This window comes from Poromitra crassiceps (assembly GCF_964638095.1).
Source record: "Poromitra crassiceps genome assembly, chromosome: 6".
NCBI lineage: Eukaryota > Metazoa > Chordata > Actinopteri > Beryciformes > Melamphaidae > Poromitra > Poromitra crassiceps.
The window spans coordinates 44,261,048-44,280,458 of NC_139627.1; the positions used below are offsets into that span (position 1 = coordinate 44,261,048).

The 19,411-nt window shown below is 43.7% G+C and overlaps 1 protein-coding gene across 1 annotated transcript in view; it reads left to right on the forward strand.

The window, feature by feature from the left end:
* Positions 1-5,669, forward strand: part of arhgap15 (Rho GTPase activating protein 15) — a 66,469-nt gene extending 60,800 nt beyond the window's left edge. The window contains exon 13 of the mRNA XM_083639326.1: positions 5,183-5,669. Coding sequence (XP_083495452.1) covers positions 5,183-5,366 — 184 coding nt within the window. The 3' untranslated portion in view covers positions 5,367-5,669. The remainder of the gene's footprint in view (positions 1-5,182) is intronic.
* Positions 5,670-19,411: the final 13,742 nt, after the last annotated feature.

Below are 19,411 nucleotides of genomic sequence, written 5' to 3' on the forward strand. Positions count from 1 at the left end.
CATTACAGAAGACTTGAAACTGGCGATTGAGACCATCAACTCTTTAGGAAAGTGTTTACTGAGGACATAAATCAAGTGAGAAGTAGGCTCATTTCCCCATTCACTTGTGATATTGTGATATACATCAGTATCGAGAATGATCCTGATGATTATCGTGATATTCATTTCAACCGTATCGTAGGCTTCTGTTCTCTCTCTCCCCCTCACTCATCTCTCTCTAATATAAGATTGTTTAATCCTGTTTATTAATAGTGCTTAGCTAGACCTAGCTAGACACATTCTCTGTAAAGCCCTCTGAGACATTCTTGTGAATTAGGGCTATAGGCTACAAATACACTTGACTTGACTTCCATATACTTGACTGATACAATCGGCCATTCGCAAGAATGCAGGTTTCAGACACTTCCGCATTGGCTTCACGAACGGAGCTATGAGCTACCCCCTTGGTCTCCTCCCCGCCCCCCCCCCCCCCCCACCTCAAGTTATTATCTGTCCTGTGATCCTGAAGGAGTCAATGATCCTGTGACCCAATTAGCCTGAGCCTTCCAGGCAAGGAGGGAAGAGGGACACCATCATGGTCCAGCTCCCATTTGCTGTCATGCACCCCCCGCCTCCACACACACACACACACACACACACACACACACACACACACACACACACACACACACACACACACACACACACACACACACACACACACACACACACACACACACACACACAGGAGAAAAACGAGATGCTAATTAATTAGCATTGGCATCTTGGGCTGAGCACGTCAGCTTATGTAGGGGATATCAATGGTTCGTCAGTTCACATCAAAAGTCCTGTGACCACCTCCTGGGCACGCCAGACACTCGCCATTGTGCATGCCACCATGGCTCCTTCCCATTGCTGCTTGGCACGAGTGAATGTTAGAGTGTTAGCATGAGTGAATATTAGAATGTTAGGGCCGTGTTCGTGACCGTTGGCATGTTAGGGCCATGTTTGAATGACCGCTAGCATGTTAGGGCCCGTTAGCATGTTAGGGCCGTGTTTGAGTGACCGTTAGCATGTTAGGGCCATGTTTGAGTGACCGTTAGCATGTTAGAGCCATGTTTGAGTGACCGTTAGCATGTTAGAGCCGTGTTTGAGTGACCGTTAGCATATGTTAGGGCCGTGTTTGAGTGACCGTTAGCATGTTAGGGCCGTGTTTGAATGACCGTTAGAATGTTAGGGCCGTGTTTGAGTGACCGTTAGCATGTTCGGGCCGTGTTTGAGTGACCGTTAGCATGTTCGGGCCGTGTTTGAGTGACCGTTAGCATGTTAGGGTGTTTATGAGGTTGGATAATATGAGAAAAGTAAAGAAAGCTGGGTGCTGCACTTTAGCTTATTATTGAGTCGTAAAAAAAAAAAAATCTCAAAGTGGGAAAAAAAAAAGAATCTGCCAGTGGGGTTTGATGCTGTAATTGCACTTCTTTCCCATGCAAATCAACTTGATTCAAGAATTTTGTAGAATCAAGTGTCATTTTCTTTTCTGACGGAATTGTATTTCTAGAAAATTCCTGAAATGTGTCTCTCGGTTTAAGAAAAGTCCGATTTCTGAAGGCTCAGTAGGGCAAATAAAAACACGAGGTGAAAAAAGAAAAAGGCGGGGCAGAGGAAGAGGTGGCGAGGGAAGGCGAGGCCTCGGTGGAGGGACGGCGGGGAGGACGCGGCGCGGCACCAGCTGCCATATTAACACCGGCTCCCCGTCGATCGAGCCGGAGGATCAGCCCGAGCGCTTAGGTGATGTATCCCTCCTGTGAATATACAGTAGAATGACTTTAATAATTGAGTCTTCTTATTTGAGCTCATTAGTGAGCCATTAGGCATGGCAATCCAGACCCTTAGATCATTGTACTGTTCTAATTAAGTTAAAATGCTGATGCCAGGACAGGCATGGAGCAGTGATGTACTGTGTACAGGCACAGGCCTTAGGTTAATTGCAGACATAAATGGGAAATTATAGTGTGTACACATTATAATCAGGTTTCACTTACGCTGCACTCAAGGACACACCCCGAAACACTTAGTCACAGAAATGCACCATATATACTCTACACGCATGCATGCACACATGCTGCCATAGACACACACTCTCTGTCTCTCATGCTCTTTCACACACACACACACGCAGGGTGTTTTGCGCTCTTATCGTTCTGTCTCGTTTCAACTTTAAAGACGCAGTTTGCACGTTTTTTTGGAAAGTGCTGCCGGCGATCTACATATGTTTTCACCTAGTGGTCATCTTCTGCAAACCACTACACACAAGTTTAACCATAGCTTCATTCCTATGGGAGAGATTTATTTATGTTCCCCTCCAACATGTTCACTAGATTCTTAAAGTGGAGGAACAGGGTAAAAGCAATGGGCGATGGTGTCTGATTCTTCCTTTTTCTGATTCATATTACTGTAAACATCGGGGTTTCCACGCCTCCTTATAGACATACACTTCAAGGACTTTCCAGGCCCAATTCCCTCAAATTCAAGGACCCAACATGGTCTAGTTTGACACACGGATCAAGGTTCATTACTGTTACATAAACTGTTAGACTGACTATTTTTACAACGAGAACTAGCAGCTTTACAGAAGCTCACAGACAACAATTAAAAAGAGAGAGGCTTGAATGTGTGAACACTTCTCAACTGTGCCGTGTTACATGTAAACATGTAACTTCAATTTCAATTCTTGCACAGAATAAATGCAAGTACTTTAATTCACCCATGTCTGTTTATGTCTATTTTCAAAAACAGTCAAGGCCTTGCTTTTTCTCTCTCTCAAATTTAAAAAACTTTCAAGGATTTCAAGCACCCGTGGGAACCCTGAAACATATTTCAATGCAATTCTCTTTTTTCTTACACCTGGAATTTGTTAGGAGGAGGTGAATTTTTGCAACCGCCGATAATTGGGTGGTAATGATTCAACGTCCTGCAATTTAACACCCACCTGTAAACTGAGCTTCAAATCTGGATGCAATCAATGCAACTTGCCCACAACAATTTCTAGCAATTACTCCGCTTTCATGCATTTTATTCCCAGCTTGATGACTGTGTGACGCATCCATATTCCATAAACTACTGGTAGAAATAAAACACCATAATAGAAAATAACACAAATGCTGTATAGGAACGATCTGTCTTGGCAGACTGATTTCCATAATATATTAGAGGTGCAACTAACAATTATTTTCATTATCGATTAATCTGTCGATTATTTTCCCGATTAATCGATTAGTTGTTTGGTCTATAAAATGTCAGAAAATGGTGAAAAATGTTGTCTGTGTTTCTCAAAGCCCAGGATGACATCCTCAAAAGTCTTGTTTTGTCCAAAACCCAAAGATATTCAGTTTACTGTCATACAGGAGTAAAGAAACCAGAAAATATTCACATTTAAGAAGCTGAAATCAGAGAATTTAGACTAAAACAAAACAAAAAATCCAAACAATTATCAAAATAGTTGTGTAGTAATTTTCTGTCGATCAACTAATCATTGCAGCTCTAATATATATTTGCTTCTTTAGTGTTGCAGTGTTATGAATTGACCGTGCATTTATTTTGACATTATCGACTGGAGGCATATTTGAAGAGGAAAATCTAATTTCTTAGCTCAAAGTGAGATGAGGATAATGATTCCTAATGATTGTGTCAGTGTGGATGATCGTCAGGACTTGGCTCAGTAATGAGCTTGAGGAATATGCATGGCACGCGTGTGCTCAGTCCATAGTCTAATGACATATGGCAGGGCAAGATGTTCGCTATCACATGCAATTAACCATTTAACAGCCAACTTTTCATAGGTAACAGATACATCCTCATTTTGACCTTTATTAGAAAAGCCCTCAGAGGGCACGAGTGTATTTTTACATTTTCACTTTTTTTTTTTACCATTCTAAAATACAGCTTGAACTATTGTTCCGCTACAGAAAACCCGCCGCATATTGTTGGAAACACAAGACAACGGAAAGAAAACCTCTTTGCAATAGCGTACATGTGTAACACATCTATAAGCAATAACAGCATGTGCTACGAGGGCAGAGAAATTTACAGCTTGTGTTTTTGCTTTGTGTTTTATGACATGTAAGCCATAGATAACATCACTCCGGCTCTCCAAAATACCAGCTTCAGACGCCACAGCGCTAGAGACGAACACGCCTGGCGCACTGACAATACCTTTTGGATGCAATTATGCGCCGAGAGGCCCTGCGCGGATCTGTTTTGGGCAAGGAGGGACTGGATCCCACCTCAGAACGCTTCGTCAAGAGCCCACTGACAGCTTGGAGAGCGGCCCTGTGCCGCAGTCCTTCCATCCCGTTCCAGGCCTCACTCCATAACGGGCCCAGAAGCCTGTGGTCCCCCCCCCCCCCCCCCCCCCCCCCCCCAGCCTGGCCTGCGTCTGTCCCCCAGCCAAGCCTCAGCACAGGGAGAATGCTGCACGCTGTCGCTAGTCTCTCCCCGCTCCAGAGCACCATAGCACACGGCGCGAGCCAGTCCTCAGATACTCCCTTCCCTCTGCTCTCTTAATGGAACACCTTCAACAAAGAAGCAGTTCAAAGGGGGAGGACAGTTCACACCATCGCACATTGTTCACTAGAGTCCAGTTGTGTATAGCTTTTTCTACCTTCCTGACCGGTTCCCCAACCACAGAAAATGTCGTCTTACACGAGTTAGAATGTGGATCTCGGTTTCCCTGCGCCAACTTTTTTTTTTCTCTTCCTGGTTTCCTTTGCCTTTCCAGACTCCCTGCGCTAAACCTCCATCCACATTACTTTTAGAACTTTCCTCGTCGAGTTCAATGGATGCTCTGCAATGCACACCACCACTGCTGAACTTGTGGTGTGGGGAGAGTGAGTGGTTTTAGTTGTGGCTGAACCTGGATCTCCGAGTACCTAAAGCTGGGTTCACAAAATGATACACCAGCGTTGCCAGTATTGAAACGAGATACACTTTCAACAGGGGCCGTTTAAGGGTAAAAACGACTGTACTGACAAACCTGAAGAAATAATATAGATGCATATTGAGAGCAGTAGATGCCGAAAATATGGTGTTTGCCAAAAAAAAAATGCACGTGACCGTCACTCGCCTGAGATCTCTTCACTTGAAAAGCTGTGTTTACATTCAATTTACAAATGCACCCTAACTAATGTTGTCCTTTTTTTGCCAGGGTTTTGGTCTATTCAACGAAAAACCTAATGTCAACCCAGGGAATCAGCATCGTGTTTGGCCCCACACTGATGTGGCCAGAGTTGGACATGGGGAACATGGCAGTCAACATGGTGTTCCAGAACCAGATAGTGGAATTCATTCTCATCGAGAGCCAGGAGATCTTAAGCCTCCACAAGAAGTAGTATTGTCTGCAAGCAGGATATGTGTTTGTTCATCAGATGCTGCCGGACTGGAGATATTTAGTCATTTAGTCCTAAAATCTTAATTTTCTTGAAATAAGTGATATAATCTGCCAGTGGGGTTGAATTGTTTTACTTGTTTCCAATGCAAATCCATTTGTTTCAAGAATTGTGTAGAATCAAGTGTCCTTTTTCCCACGGCGATGGGCCAGCGGCTCCACCGGGGTCAGAAGATGGAAAAGTCAGGACACTCGTGAGGCTAGGGAAAAGGGGCTGTAACTAGGGGTAGGATAGGACGGTTGTAGAGAGTTGGGATTGGAGGGGGTGGGTAGTGGCAGCAGCTAGGGGGATGTGGGTAGTAGGAGGGAGGGGGCGGGGCTAGGGAATAAGGGCCGTAGCTAGGGATAGGAAGAGATTCGAGGGGCGGGTAGGGGGAGTGGGAGTTTGGGTGCACTAAATGTTTGCGCTTGTCTTGATAGTAGTGCAGTGTGGTCCGTCTTATTCTGACTTCTTTCAACACACACAATGCAAAGTGTCAGTGAGTGAGTGAGTGAGTGAGTGAGCAAAAACTGTGTCCGGCCACAGCTATGCCATTTTACGTGCGATCGTGCTGAATCTATCGGGACTTGTAAAGAGCACCTAACGGAGCCGGATTTTTTAAATTAGGTCATGATGGCCGGCTAAATGGGCAAAAATGGCTAATGAGTGGACAAAATGGATGAACACAGGTTCAGCACCATGGAGAGCTCCATTCGTCAGCTACTGACGGAGCACCCCCGACAGGGGGAGCACACCTGAGCTGAGCTGGAATCAGCCAGGGAAGTGGACTATGAAAACCCTCTGAGGAGTGAGAAGAGGAGCTGCATGCTGACTCTGTGAGCGAGGCCTTGTTTGTAGAAAAGTCGTGAAACGAGTGGAAAGTGCGTTGGAAGCAAGTGGAGTTGTCTCTCCTCCCTGGCAGAATGTTACTCTTTTAAAGAAAATAAGATCTGAACGCTGAATATGAGACTAAATGACTTGTTAAGATGGACGTTTTTTGCAGTGTGAAGATCAAAAGAGAACCATTGTGTGACTGAAGCTCCGTTAACTTCAGCTCAATTCTCAACAAGTGTCCTTGTCAAGAGTGAAAGAGTTGCTCACTCAATATGCTCAAGTCCTTAGAAATCATTATGATTTTTGTGCACAGTCCAAAATTGCTCTCTTCTTCAAAAATCTATCTATGCATTGCCTGTTTTGGCGAGGACTGTGAGAATAATTTGATGGTTCATCATCAGCCCAAAGTTTCGGGATGATCTTTTTTTTTTTATTATTATTATTAATACCAACAAAGCTACAATTGGGAATTTTTAAGTCCAGAATGTGTTTTATTATACGTGACAGATCTTATTGTACTCACCGCTGTAGCCTTACTGTATGTCTAAAAATAATGTAAAAGTAATAAGTATTCATTTTAAATGAGTAAGTTTGAATTGTGTGTAAAGAAGAAAGTGTAGTCGAGTGCAGTAAACTCATGTACAGTACGTGGCTGAATCTGTGTATCCTCTAAATGAGTATGCCTACTTGCTACTGTTATACTGCAACTAGTGCTATAGTGCCATTGAACAGGAGGATTTGCACCTCATGGTTGTAGTTGTATTGTAAAGTGAAGAACTTTCTCTAAATACCATGCAATTTAAATGCAATTCATTCTTTGTCAACATGTATATGTCAAAATGCTGTATATGTGTGATTTAATGCTGAATTCCAGTATTTTGTATTTTTATTTCTTCATGTAGTCTATTTGGCATTTGTACAGGCATATTTTGATTAAAAAAAAAACCTTTATCAATGTATAGTAGAAATATAGATTATCTTTGTTTGAAACTCTTCTGTCCTGCTGGTTTGATTTTGCAGCTCCTGCAGCATAATACATAGCCTGCTGGTCACAGGGTGAAAAACAATGAGATATATGAATCTTTTCTCTTTTATAGGTTGATGGGTGAAATGAGCACGTGTCGTCATTCCAATAGAGAGCCAGAGGGGATGTCACTTCCTGCCTCACCGTGCGTACCAAGGTCTTCAAAAAATATGAATGCTTGTGAACGGCGAGAGACAATACTTTTTTTATCCCGTTTGAATTGTGCCACGAGGTCCATGTGTAAATGTCATCAATTTAAGATATAACTATGCATGTAACATAACGTTTAAGATATAACTATGCATGTAACATAACGTTTAAGATATAACTATGCATGTAACATAACGTTTAAGATATAACTATGCATGTAACATAACGTTTAAGATATAACTATGCATGTAACATAACGTTTAAGATATAACTATGCATGTAACATAACGTTTAAGATATAACTATGCATGTAACATAACGTTTAAGATATAACTATGCATGTAACATAACGTTTAAGATATAACTATGCATGTAACATAACGTTTAGTTTTGTATGAAACCGCTCAATCGGCTACATCTCTCGTGTCGCACAATATACGTCACACCAACAACAACATGGCCTGGCGGGAGAGATGTCAGTTATGCGACTGGTTGTGTGTAGCCTTTCTGATTTATAACTTATAGTGCCACAGTTTTACCACAAACTGTCAACTTTCTTGACTTGCAAAGTTATCTTTTAAATTGACAAACGTATGTGTACCCTGTGCGTGGCACAATTCAAACGGGATCCAAAAAAAGTAACGTCTTTCCATTCACCACCATTCTTTTATTCTTTTTTTTAAAGACGCTGGTACGCATAGGGTCTGACCGGAAGGGGAGATACTTCTCATTCATATGTTTTGTTCACACTGTGGCTCGAACCAAGACCCTGCGGATGCGGAACTCGCGAACCACTAATATCCTGCCCCTCAATTCAGGCCAGGATGTGGCTGGGTTACACTCTCAGTGTACTGTACTGTATAATGTACTCTTATGTTGGGCCATGCTTGAATTTTTGTGCTTTGACCAAATCTCAGTGGCATATGGCGCAGGACGAGATGACTACTTTCAATCATTTCAGATGAGGGACGAGCTCTCATGGAAGGCCGATTAATGGATCTGTCCCTGAAATAAAACAGTCAGTCAGGGTGTGAAGGGGAGGGAGAGGAGAGGAGTCACACTCTTTGTAGTCTAAGGGGCCCTTTACACGAGGACAGTTTCTGGAAGAAACGACACAATAGCGTTTCCTTCACACCTTTTCCTTCACACCTTCTCCCTGTTTACATGAGCGCTGTTGAATTTTTAAAACGCCGTAATGTACATGCCAGGTCGCTAGGTGGCAGTGTGATGGTCAACGGGGCATATAATCCATTTCGTGTACCTCCTCAGAATAACACTCTTGGATAAGGCGTAGAACTGCCAGTATTATCTGGTTCTGCCACGTAAGCACCCGCAACATCAACAAGAGCACAACCGTAAGATCCATGTCTGCTTCTCTTCGTGTTGTTTTCCTGACTGATGATGTTGTGTAACTGGCGCACGGCTATGACCGCGTGTGTCGCGTGTGCAGGCACGTCAGAGTTCCTGAAATGAGCCATGTCAAAGTGATTACATGGAGCGCTCAGCGGGGAGCGTCACCAAGAATTCCACTGTGGAGGGTGGTTTCGAAATGTGTCGTTTCCTAAGCGCAAATTCGCCGTCGCCGTCTAAAAGGGAGGCACTAACGATAAAATAATTCCTCGTCACCATAGGAAACCGTCCTCGTGTAAAGTGCCCCTTAACTCATTGAGTGCCAGCCACTTTTGGAGAACGGACGCTCCCAGTGCCAGAGTTTCAGAGCGTTTTCAGTGATTTCTCGAGGCCCACAGAATATTGTGTGATATTACTATGTAAACACCGAACACGCACAAAGAACAAGGAGACTCTATTGTATCATCAGCAAAAAAAAAGTTTATTGATACCATTTTCCGTTCTTTAGTTATGAGCCGGAGAATATAGGTTGTTTTCAGCGTTTTCAGGCGTTTCAAATTAGAAGCTGAGTTATTCAGCCTTTTGTGAAATGAAGCATTTCAAGCACATTCACTGACTCTAGCTAATATTTTCTGATGTAGTGACGTGGTGTAGTTGTGTGGTGCCCTGCATGCCCCAACCCCCTCCCCCCCCCCCCCCCCTCAGCTGCAAACTCCTCCCCACACTAACACACAGCCTCACGCACCCAGCGTCTATTTTCGGAGTGTTCCGTTTTTGTGCGCCGGCTCCCAGCGCGACACGGAAAAGCCAAACCGGACTGCTGAGAATGGTTTGGCTTTTCAGTGTCGGTGCTGCTTTTCTGGCGGCTAATCTTGTGGAGAAACTATGCAGACAGACAGACAGAGGCAGAGGGGCTCAGTTGTGGGAGCGGATTGACTGCTGTTCGCAGCCAACGTCAGCTGCAGCCAGAGCAATCTATATGGCTCTGGCTGCAGCATGAGCGGTTTCTCTTTCATCACAGGGCTTTTTCCTGCTGTTTTCCTGACCTTTCTATAATCTGGAGAGCACTGTCGCCACCTAATGAGTCCGTAAAATAGGTTATACACCTTCAATAGCTACAATATTTGTACAGGAGATGCAGGAGGCTTTGATCCACGTCCCACCGTCAAAAAACGCATTTGACGTCGATCGACGTCATTGGCAGTCTACGTCACTATTTACTTTGACGTCGATCGACGTCATTCGCACTCAATGAGTTAATGGTGATCACAGGACTGCTATCATATACTGTCTGTCAGCTCCTATTACCCACGCCTGCTACTCAAATGCTGGATGCAATTAAAACAGGCCAGCTTCATCTAAGATGTGAGGGGCAACATTTCAGAGGTGTCGCCCCTCTTTCCCTGCACTACACTCTTCTAATAGAACGCCTCTGCTGCAGAGAGAGCTGTGTACATGCATGTCTCTCCATATAGGCTATATACCCTAAGAGGTCTCGCACAAAGGAAGGATTTTGAGGGAACAGTAAGTGCCCTGGCTATAGGAGCGTTGCCATGGCAGTCAGGTTCTCAGTGTGGCGTCTGTGGACCACCAGGGGTCCTTGAGGGCCTTCCAGTGGGTCCACAGCAAATTAATGAATTGTTCAAATTCAGCAATATTTCATTTACAAGAAGTTAATGTAGAAGAAAGACTATCATGGACTTCCGGACAAAATCTCATATTTGGGTCCAAATCTCATCAAATTGATATGAAACAGGTTGAGAATCACCGGCATAGACTAATGATAAGCAAGCAAACTGTTCTAAATGAAATACATGAGATGGCGATCTTCCCACCTCAGTTAACTGTAGTCACTCCCTGTTTTCCACTAGACTGCAATATCCTGTGTATCACCCAACACACAAACACACACACACACTTTGTTGTTGCTGTCTTTATGCTATTACCAACCGCGACAGCGTTGGCTGGTATTGTTTTCATCTTGTGAGTCGGTGTGTGTGTGTGTGTGTGTGTGTGTGTGTGTCATCATGACAAAATGTGGTCCTGCAGACACCTATTGTAGTGGGAACTACCACAGAAGCTGTTTTCAGTAGTTTGCCAGGTGTTTATATGTCTGTCTGTCTGTCCGTCTGTCTGTCTGTCTGTGGTCCGTCTGCAGACAGATTTTGCGAACGCAATAGTGGTCAAAACCGTGCAAGATGCAGACACGAAACTTACATGTCTAGGTGTGTGTGTGTGTGTGTGTGTGTGTGTAGGTAGGTGAACAGATTTCGTAGGCGCCATCAAAATGAAGGCAGAGATCGAAAATGGGTGTGACCCACCCACACCCTCTTACTTTACGCCCCGGGCCCACATTCGTTTTAAGTCGTGGGCGTCACGGCTGGTGTGATCCCATCACAAGATTGTCTTAGTGTTATTATACACTTGCATATCGAAGAATTAACATAACTGCTGATAGGAAGGATGTTCTTACTTTATGGGGGGGGGGGCACTTTTTCGCTTTTATTGGACAGGACAGAAGGTAGACACGGGACTAGGGATTTTGGCCCCCATGAAAAGATATCACATTGGGCCCCACCATCAAATGTCAAATTGTCCATCAGCCCTACCTGTGATATATCAACATGTGGCTAAAAGAATGGAAAATAGAAAATATAGATATAAATGATATTGTGTATCATCATTCAGCCTAAAAATACACAGATATGATTTTTGGGCCGTATCACCCTGCCCTCTGCTGGAGGACGTGGGCCAGTTGTTGGTTCAATCCTTGCATCAGACTGTGGCTTCAGAAATGTTTACAAATCCAAGCTGGAAATTGTAGGATTCCACCTGTGATGCTGCTTTATCATCAGTAGTTTGAACACTGTAAACAAATAAGCTGATGAAGAAGACTGGGCGAAGTCTCTCTGACTCGAGCTCGGTGAGATAAACTGCTGCCTGTCATGGAGTTGTTCACTGGTTCAAAGCCCATTTGTCAAACTCGTTATGCCTTCCATGTTGTTGTCAGTATGAAAACCTGTAGAAATCGGATGCTAACACCCACACTGAGGAACAGCTCAGCGGGATGAGCAGCTCTTTCTCTGTCTCTGCATGAAGGGCTGAGTGTCGGATCGATTCCCGATGGAGGAGAAATGTTGTTCCTCAAACCCTTCTCCCAGCGCTTTAACATGGCTGGAAACACACTGGCTGACAGAGCGCCTCCTACAGACAGTCAGCCCAACCTTCAGTCACTTTTGAATGGCAACAGCCAGAGGAAAGAGTGAAAACCGCTGAGAAAACCAGCCTTAAGAAGTCTGACCTGGTGGCACAGAGGGTTAGCTTGCTGCCCAGCAGTATTGAGGCGTCAATCACTTTTGAGGTCGTGGGTTTAAGTCTCAGTCAGTTTTGAATGGCGACAGCCAGAGAAAAGAGAAGAAAGCGCCCAGAGATTAGCTATGTCCAACCGAGTCTAACTATTTCTAAATTGACTAAAAGCTCAAATATACAGTAGCCTTTTCCAGATTTTGACCTATAGCCAGGCACTTCAAAAGTCATACAGAGAGAAATACAGTCATACAGAGAGAAATACAGCATCAGTGACACTGCCTTTGTGGTTCACTGTGTATGTCAGCTGCCTTAAGAGGGAGAGGTTGTGTGTTCTAAGCTGGAATGTGTACAGACTGATCTTCCATCTGTGCTTTTTGCATAACAATCTTCTTTTAGATTTGATTACACTTCTAATTACAGTATTAATAATATTTAACTAATAAAATGTTTTGACAGTGCAGACAATCATAGTTTTCTAATAATAACAACAATAATTAATAAATTCAGTTTAATTATATTTACACCAAAGTCAGGTGGTTTCATCACATTCTTTATGTTATTTTCCTTTAACTTGTGCTTTTTTTGTCTTCCATCCATAATTTATAAAATATATTTTTAGCCTTTGTATACTTTATTGACAGATGTATGTTGCTTTACAGCTGAAAGTTGGTGAGAGAGCTGAAATTGGGTGAGAGACATAGAGAGAGTGATAAAGAGAGAGAGAGAGGTTTTGGTGAATAGCCCACTGTAAAAAGTTAATGAGACAGGTCGAGCTTTCCATAGTGCACTGTGAAAAGTTCGACCTGTCTGGTTTAACTTTTTACAGTGGGGCAAAACCTCTCTCTCTCTTGTGCACTCTCTCTCCCAACTGTTAACACCAACTTGTAGTCATGTGTGTTACATTCTGATGCCATGATAAAACATTTGCTTGTATTATCAAGTTATTTTTTCTGAATTCAAAATGTTATTATTTAGAAAAACAAATAATCAGATAGTTACAATAGACAATAGTCTGGAAACACAAATATTTTCCATACTCTTTTCTTTTTTCCATACTTTTCCAGACCTGGAAAATACTAAAATCAAATTCAATACTTGCTAGGAACCCTGAAGAAAGGAGAAGGATGGGCAGCTGCTGGGCAGATCAGAACAGCCCCCTCTGCTGGTGGTTATGGTATGGTCACACACAAACACACACACACACACACACACACACACACACACACACACACACAGGTGTTCTCCATCACTCGTATCAGCACAGCTGCCCCCCCTCCTCTCAACCACATGAGACGTGCTGTGAATGTGTTCATTGAGTTTCTCCTCCATGAGCGCGCGCACGCACACACACACACACACACACACACACACACACACACACACACACACACACACACACACACACAGGCTTTCTCTTTTGTTCAGAGCTATTTTGGGTCTTGAAAGGCAGAACAGGAGTCACAGTGAAGAAGACCAGGTTCAATGTGTGTGAAGAAGGGCCGCAAATAACTCAAAGGAAACTGTTGGGGGGGGGGTTTGCTCACTGCAAAGACAGTTAAGCTCTTTTATCTTGTATCCAGCTGTAGCAAGCTTATTTTAGGATATTTTTGTGAAGTAATCTTACTGCACTGATATAATTTTACTAGTGTCAATGAATTAACTTGTTTCAGGACATTTACTTGGTCAAAGTGAAATTGTCTCAGGGAAAGATTCTTCTTTCAAGATTTTCTTACTTGTTTTATGACAATTTCTTGAAAGAAGTCATATTTACTGAAACCAACAAGATTATCTGACAGTGCAGTGATTATATATATATATATATAGGCATCTCGCGCGCTATGCGCGCTCGATTCCTAGGCACGGCCGCTACGCGGGCTCGCCTGTCCTGCAGCTCGCTGAGCTGGCTCTGCAGCTCGGCCTTGCCCACAGCTCGGCTGCTGTGTGGCCTTGCCTGCCCTATTGGCACGCGCACAATGTCTCCCTCAGTCTCCCCCCCTCTCTATCCCTCAGTCTCTCTCCCCCCTCTCTCTCCCTCTGTCTCTCTCGTGACTTTGTGTGTGTGAGTGGATTTATGACATCACTGATGATGTCATTAGTGGGATGTAGGACATCACTGATGATGTCAGCAGTGTGATTCATGACATCACTGATGATGTCACCAGCGGGATTTATGACATCACTGATGATGTGTCCTCAGTGGGACAGAGAAACAAACAGATAAACAGAGCCCTAGCTCACATTTATATACTGATGATATACAGTACATATATGTTTAAATATATAGATACACACACACGCACACAAAAGTGCGTGTATATATATATATATATATATATATATATATACAGTACATATACACCCACACACACACACACAGAGAGAGAGAGAGAGAGAGAGAGAGAGAGAGAGAGAGAGAGAGAGAGAGAGAGAGAGAGAGAGAGAGAGAGAGAGAGAGAGAGAGAGAAATAACTTGCCTCAGCAAATCATCTCTGGACCGCCTCCAAGTTGCTCCAACTGGTCCAGAATGCTGCTGCCAGGTTTTTGACCAGGTCAAGTGGAACATGTCATATGACTCCTGTCTCGGGTTCCTTAGACTGGCTTCCTGTTCACTTCAGGATCCAGTTCAAGGTTCTTGTGATTACATATGAGCCCTGGCATGGTCAGGCACCTGCATATCTGTGTAAATCTGCTCCACTCACATGTTACAAGTTCCCAGCATGGTCACTGAGGTCTGCTGACCAGGGCCTATTGTTGAAGGAGAACTGCCCAACGGCTTTTCTTTTTTCTTTGGGGGGTGACAATCCACTTTAGAGATCAAACTGCAGTGTGAATGGCACACAGAAGGATCAAACTGCAGACAGTGTGAATGGCACACAGAAGGATCAAACTGCAGACAGTGTGAATGGCACACAGAAGGATCAAACTGCAGACAGTGTGAATGGCACACAGAAGGATCAAACTGCAGACAGTGTGAATGGCACACAGAAGGATCAAACTGCAGACAGTTGATCTTGATAGCGCCTGGATGAAACGGGGCTGGTGCGACGGCAGCTGAGCGCTCTGTTATGATGTGTTATTGTTTGGGAGGATAATCGGTCCGGCGTCGAGCCACTCGGGGTGATCCAGCTTTTCCGCGGGAGCTCGCTTCCTGCAACTCCAACCGTTTCCAAGTCGAGTCGAAAAATCTGATACTCAACCATGCATCGTGGAGGAGCAAATGTGATTTGTGTAAATACTGTCAGGAACCTTGCTCAGTCAGCATATGGATTGAGTGTACAAATAATCCCTACTGAAATACAATTGTAGCTGTGTGGTACGGTATGACAGTGTTCACATCAGTTTCCAATCAGCCAGGCGCTTTCATATTCCCAAACAGCAGTTTCTTTTTATATCCATTTTAAAAGCCAATGCAAAGACTCTGTCTGTATGGAATTTGTTCTTTTCTTCTCCCTCCCTCTCTCTCTCTCGTGCCGAGATAAGAGAGTCTGTAATTATGGGAAAGCCATTTTTCTGTATTTTATTATTCCCTAAATCAGATGTCTCATGCTTTGGCAGCGGGGACTGGGAGCGATGGGAGAGTGACATACTTAAACTAGCTTTGTGGTCGTGTGTTTCGCTAAATCTCCGCAGAGAAGAAAAGGGGCAGAATGAGCTCCAGCTTGGGGTGACCTCCCTCCTGGCAAACGCAGACACTTTGGAAGACCAAACGAGGCCGGCAGGCCACCAAAGCTTTCAGCGCCGCATTTCACTCTGCGAGACTGACACAAGAAAGCCTGGCGTGTCTTTTCCCATGCTTCTGCCCCCTGGTGGCGGCGAGAGGTGTGGAAAGAGGAGAGAACGCCAAAGTAGTTTACAACACAAACACGAAGGCGCATGTATATTATGTAAGATGTCAGGCGATACACAGTATTGTTCACGATGCTGCTGTTAAGGCCCCCTCCCGTGTATTTGGTCATTTCTAAGATATTTGGTATTTTTCTGAGTTATGTCCTGACAGTGTTGACTAGCCACGCCGTTTGCCAAATATTGTTTTCACAAATAGGCTTAACTTAGTTTTGTGCTCAAGTTCAGAAGTTAGTTGCTAAAATGGAATGACGTATGTGTGCAATAGTCATTTTGTCAATTCGATTATGATTCTGACTCAGGATGAGCTAGCATGTTAACTAGCTAGCTAGCTAGCTGTTAGCTACATTAGCTGAGGTAGAGACCCAGAATAAACCGATGTAGGGTTTCTTGTCTCTACGGCCCTTTTAAAAAAAATATATGTGCAAATAAATAAATAAACAAAAATAAATGTCGAAGCCCGCTGCCTGTTGCTGTACTAAGCTTCGTCAGCCTCTAAACACCACTGACGTGACTGAAACATTAGCGTTTGGTTGAGATCTCAGCAGGTATTCATAGCTTTCAAGGGGCGTTACGTGCTGCCGGGAACGCCCAGCTGGCGGTCAAAAAAAAACTTGCAGTTTTACTCGCAAATGGCTTTTTTTCTACCATCAAAGTAGCCTACACACGTCTTTGCGGCCAACATTTCATCAAAGGTAAGCTCAAGTAACGTTAACGGGGTATTAATCATTATTGTAACGTTACTTGAGCTTACCTTTGATGAAATGTTGGCCGCAAAGACGTGTGTAGGCAACGGCGTTGGAAGCACGGTGCGGTGGGCGCTGCAGCACCCCCTGGTGGCAAGAGATGTAAAAAAAAAAAAATAAAAAATAAAAATTTTTTTTTTTACAGTGCACCTGAACGCAACATGCAAAATACCCGCTGAATAAGTGTCCAAATGTTCATGTAATTCTGGCCAATACTCCACTTCTGTTATAACATTTCAGTCTGGAAGATATAATCTTTATGACTACCTTAAAAGGCTAAATGAATAGCTTAGAAAATGAATAGCACCGGGGGCCCATGGTACTATTAATCCGGCCCTGGATATATCGGAGGAATAGCAGGTAGGCTATCACTGTCCCTGAGTCCTGAGGGTAAATTGAGTAATGCTGCAGAGAAGAGGAGAAGACACTGAATAATGACATCACAACAGTATAATCCTAATGTTAATTTAAAATTTAATATTCCTCTAAATATGGCTAAAAGTCCAAAAAGGGTGGGAGAGAGAATGAGGATTCCAACACAGCAGTGGGAGCAAGTGGTGACATGGAGGTGAGTGAGAAAAGGTGACTGAATAATGACACAACAGTCTAATCTTAATATTAATATTCCTCTAATCTGGCAACAAAGTGGCCAAATTTTTTGGCGCCATCCGGGCGCCGTCAGCCGTCCCCCCCAATGTTTAATCGGTGGCAGCACCCCCTACCTAAAAGTACTTCCAACGCCACTGTGTGTAGGCTACTTTGATGGTAGAAAAAAAGCCATTTGCGACTGAACCACGTCTACTCGCACAAATCCACAACCTCCTCCTTTCTTTCTCCGATGGGATTCTGTTAAAGCACAAGCCAGGCGTGTCTCCTCGTCGGTTTAGTGCAACCGATAGCACAACAGGTAGGCTATGCGGCACTTTAGCTGCCTGAACAAACAGCGTGAGTCGACTCGCAGGCAACGGAATCAACAAGTTTTTTTTTGACCGCCAGGTGGGCGTTCCCGGCAGCACGTAACGCCCCTTGAAAGCTATGAATAGCAGGTATAGGACCAGGCATCTGTGAATGATATTTCTGGCGTAGCTTACGCTGTCTTTCTGGGTGTAACTTACACACGATGACGTGCGGTTATACAGCAGGCACTCATAGAGTGTTTGAAAAAGAACATTAACCCTTTAAACACTGACTGGAGGGTGCTGCTTTGTGCAGCAGTGTGTAATCACGAGAGAGATAGCAGCTGGAGATGACAGAAGCAGCGTTAGCTTGGTCTGTGTTGGTCGGGTCACTATTCACAGCAGCTACAGGATTTCGTATCATAACTGTGGACCACTCTGTTTCTGGAGAGGCCTGTTTGTTCTTCTCAGGATGGAAGAGGGACTCAGGCTAATGGACGCCTGCCTGCCTTAGTTAAGAAAGAAGGGGGGAAAAAGCGCAGCAGAAATGAAAGCATAGGCGTAACGTTACAGTGTCCCTGTGCTGAGGCAGGCCACGTTCTAACCAGCGGGCCCATTAAAAGGCAGCCTGCGCTCCAGTGGAATATGGCAGCATATTGATAGCATATGACTGTGTCACTTGAGGACAACTCCAAGTCTTTCATTCACCTCGCTTTCTCCCCCATGTCCTATCAGGAACACCGGTGGAGGATAGCCCTCATATACTAAGCAAGGTGACCAGGTTTCTGAAATGAAAAGCGGGGACATTTCCAGTTCGGCAGTCAATATATCATTACAATATCCAATCCAAATGTAGCCTAAGTTTGGAGCGTTATTTAGTCGCCTTCCTGACAAGCTAGCGTGACATGCTTAATTGTTTCCAATGGATGCCTTAGGTCCTACCAGTATCTTCACTCTACGTAGCTTTAAAAAGGAGCCCACTAGAGGCTCTGAAAAACCCTAATCTCGGCCGCGGACGAGGAGTAGAAAATCGGGGACATTTTCGGGGACAGCTCCAGCCCGGGACAGGTCACCCAAAACGGGGACTGTCCACGAAAATGGGTCTGGTCACCGTATCATATAGGCTCATATGGCAAGCGTCAAATAAATACATAGAAAAGCTGATGTGCAATCAGCTCGTCTAATTATGCCACCTTTTTAAGGCCCTGTGCCGCGGGAGGGGCGTCGTCTTCTGAAGCCTCGTGGGAAATGGAGGCTGGTCTTTTATTTAAAAATGTATCTTTCAAGTGTGCATTTTTAAATAACCCCGAGATACCGGCTGACGGCCGGCCCCTTTGATGCTCATCTTGTCCAAAATGGGGTAAAGTGAAAATTTCCACATCAAAACGTCTTTATTTACTTGCAGAACTAGTAAATTAGTAAACTAATCATTAACTAATAGTTAATGACGAATGAATAATTTGTCATTAGTCAATCACTAGTTAATCATAGTTAATGAGTAGGTAGTCATTAGTTAATGATTAGTATCTAAGTTACTGAGTAAGTAGTTAATCATTAGTTACTGATTAGTCAGTCACTTCCATGAGTAGAGTAGTTAATGGTTCGTGAATCGTTAATGATTAATAAATGTCAGTTCGTGAATATATTAGTTAATCATTAGTTAATCATTAGTTAAGGTCACATTGTGAGTATAGTAGTTAATCATTAGTTCATGATTAGTTGTTAGTTCCTTAGTAGAGTAATTACTCATTAGTTAATGGTTAGTCAATGGTCAGTTTGTGAGTATAGTAGTTAATTGTTAGTTACTCATTACTTAATTATTACCTGTACAAAGTTACTGTTTTGTGTACCCTATTG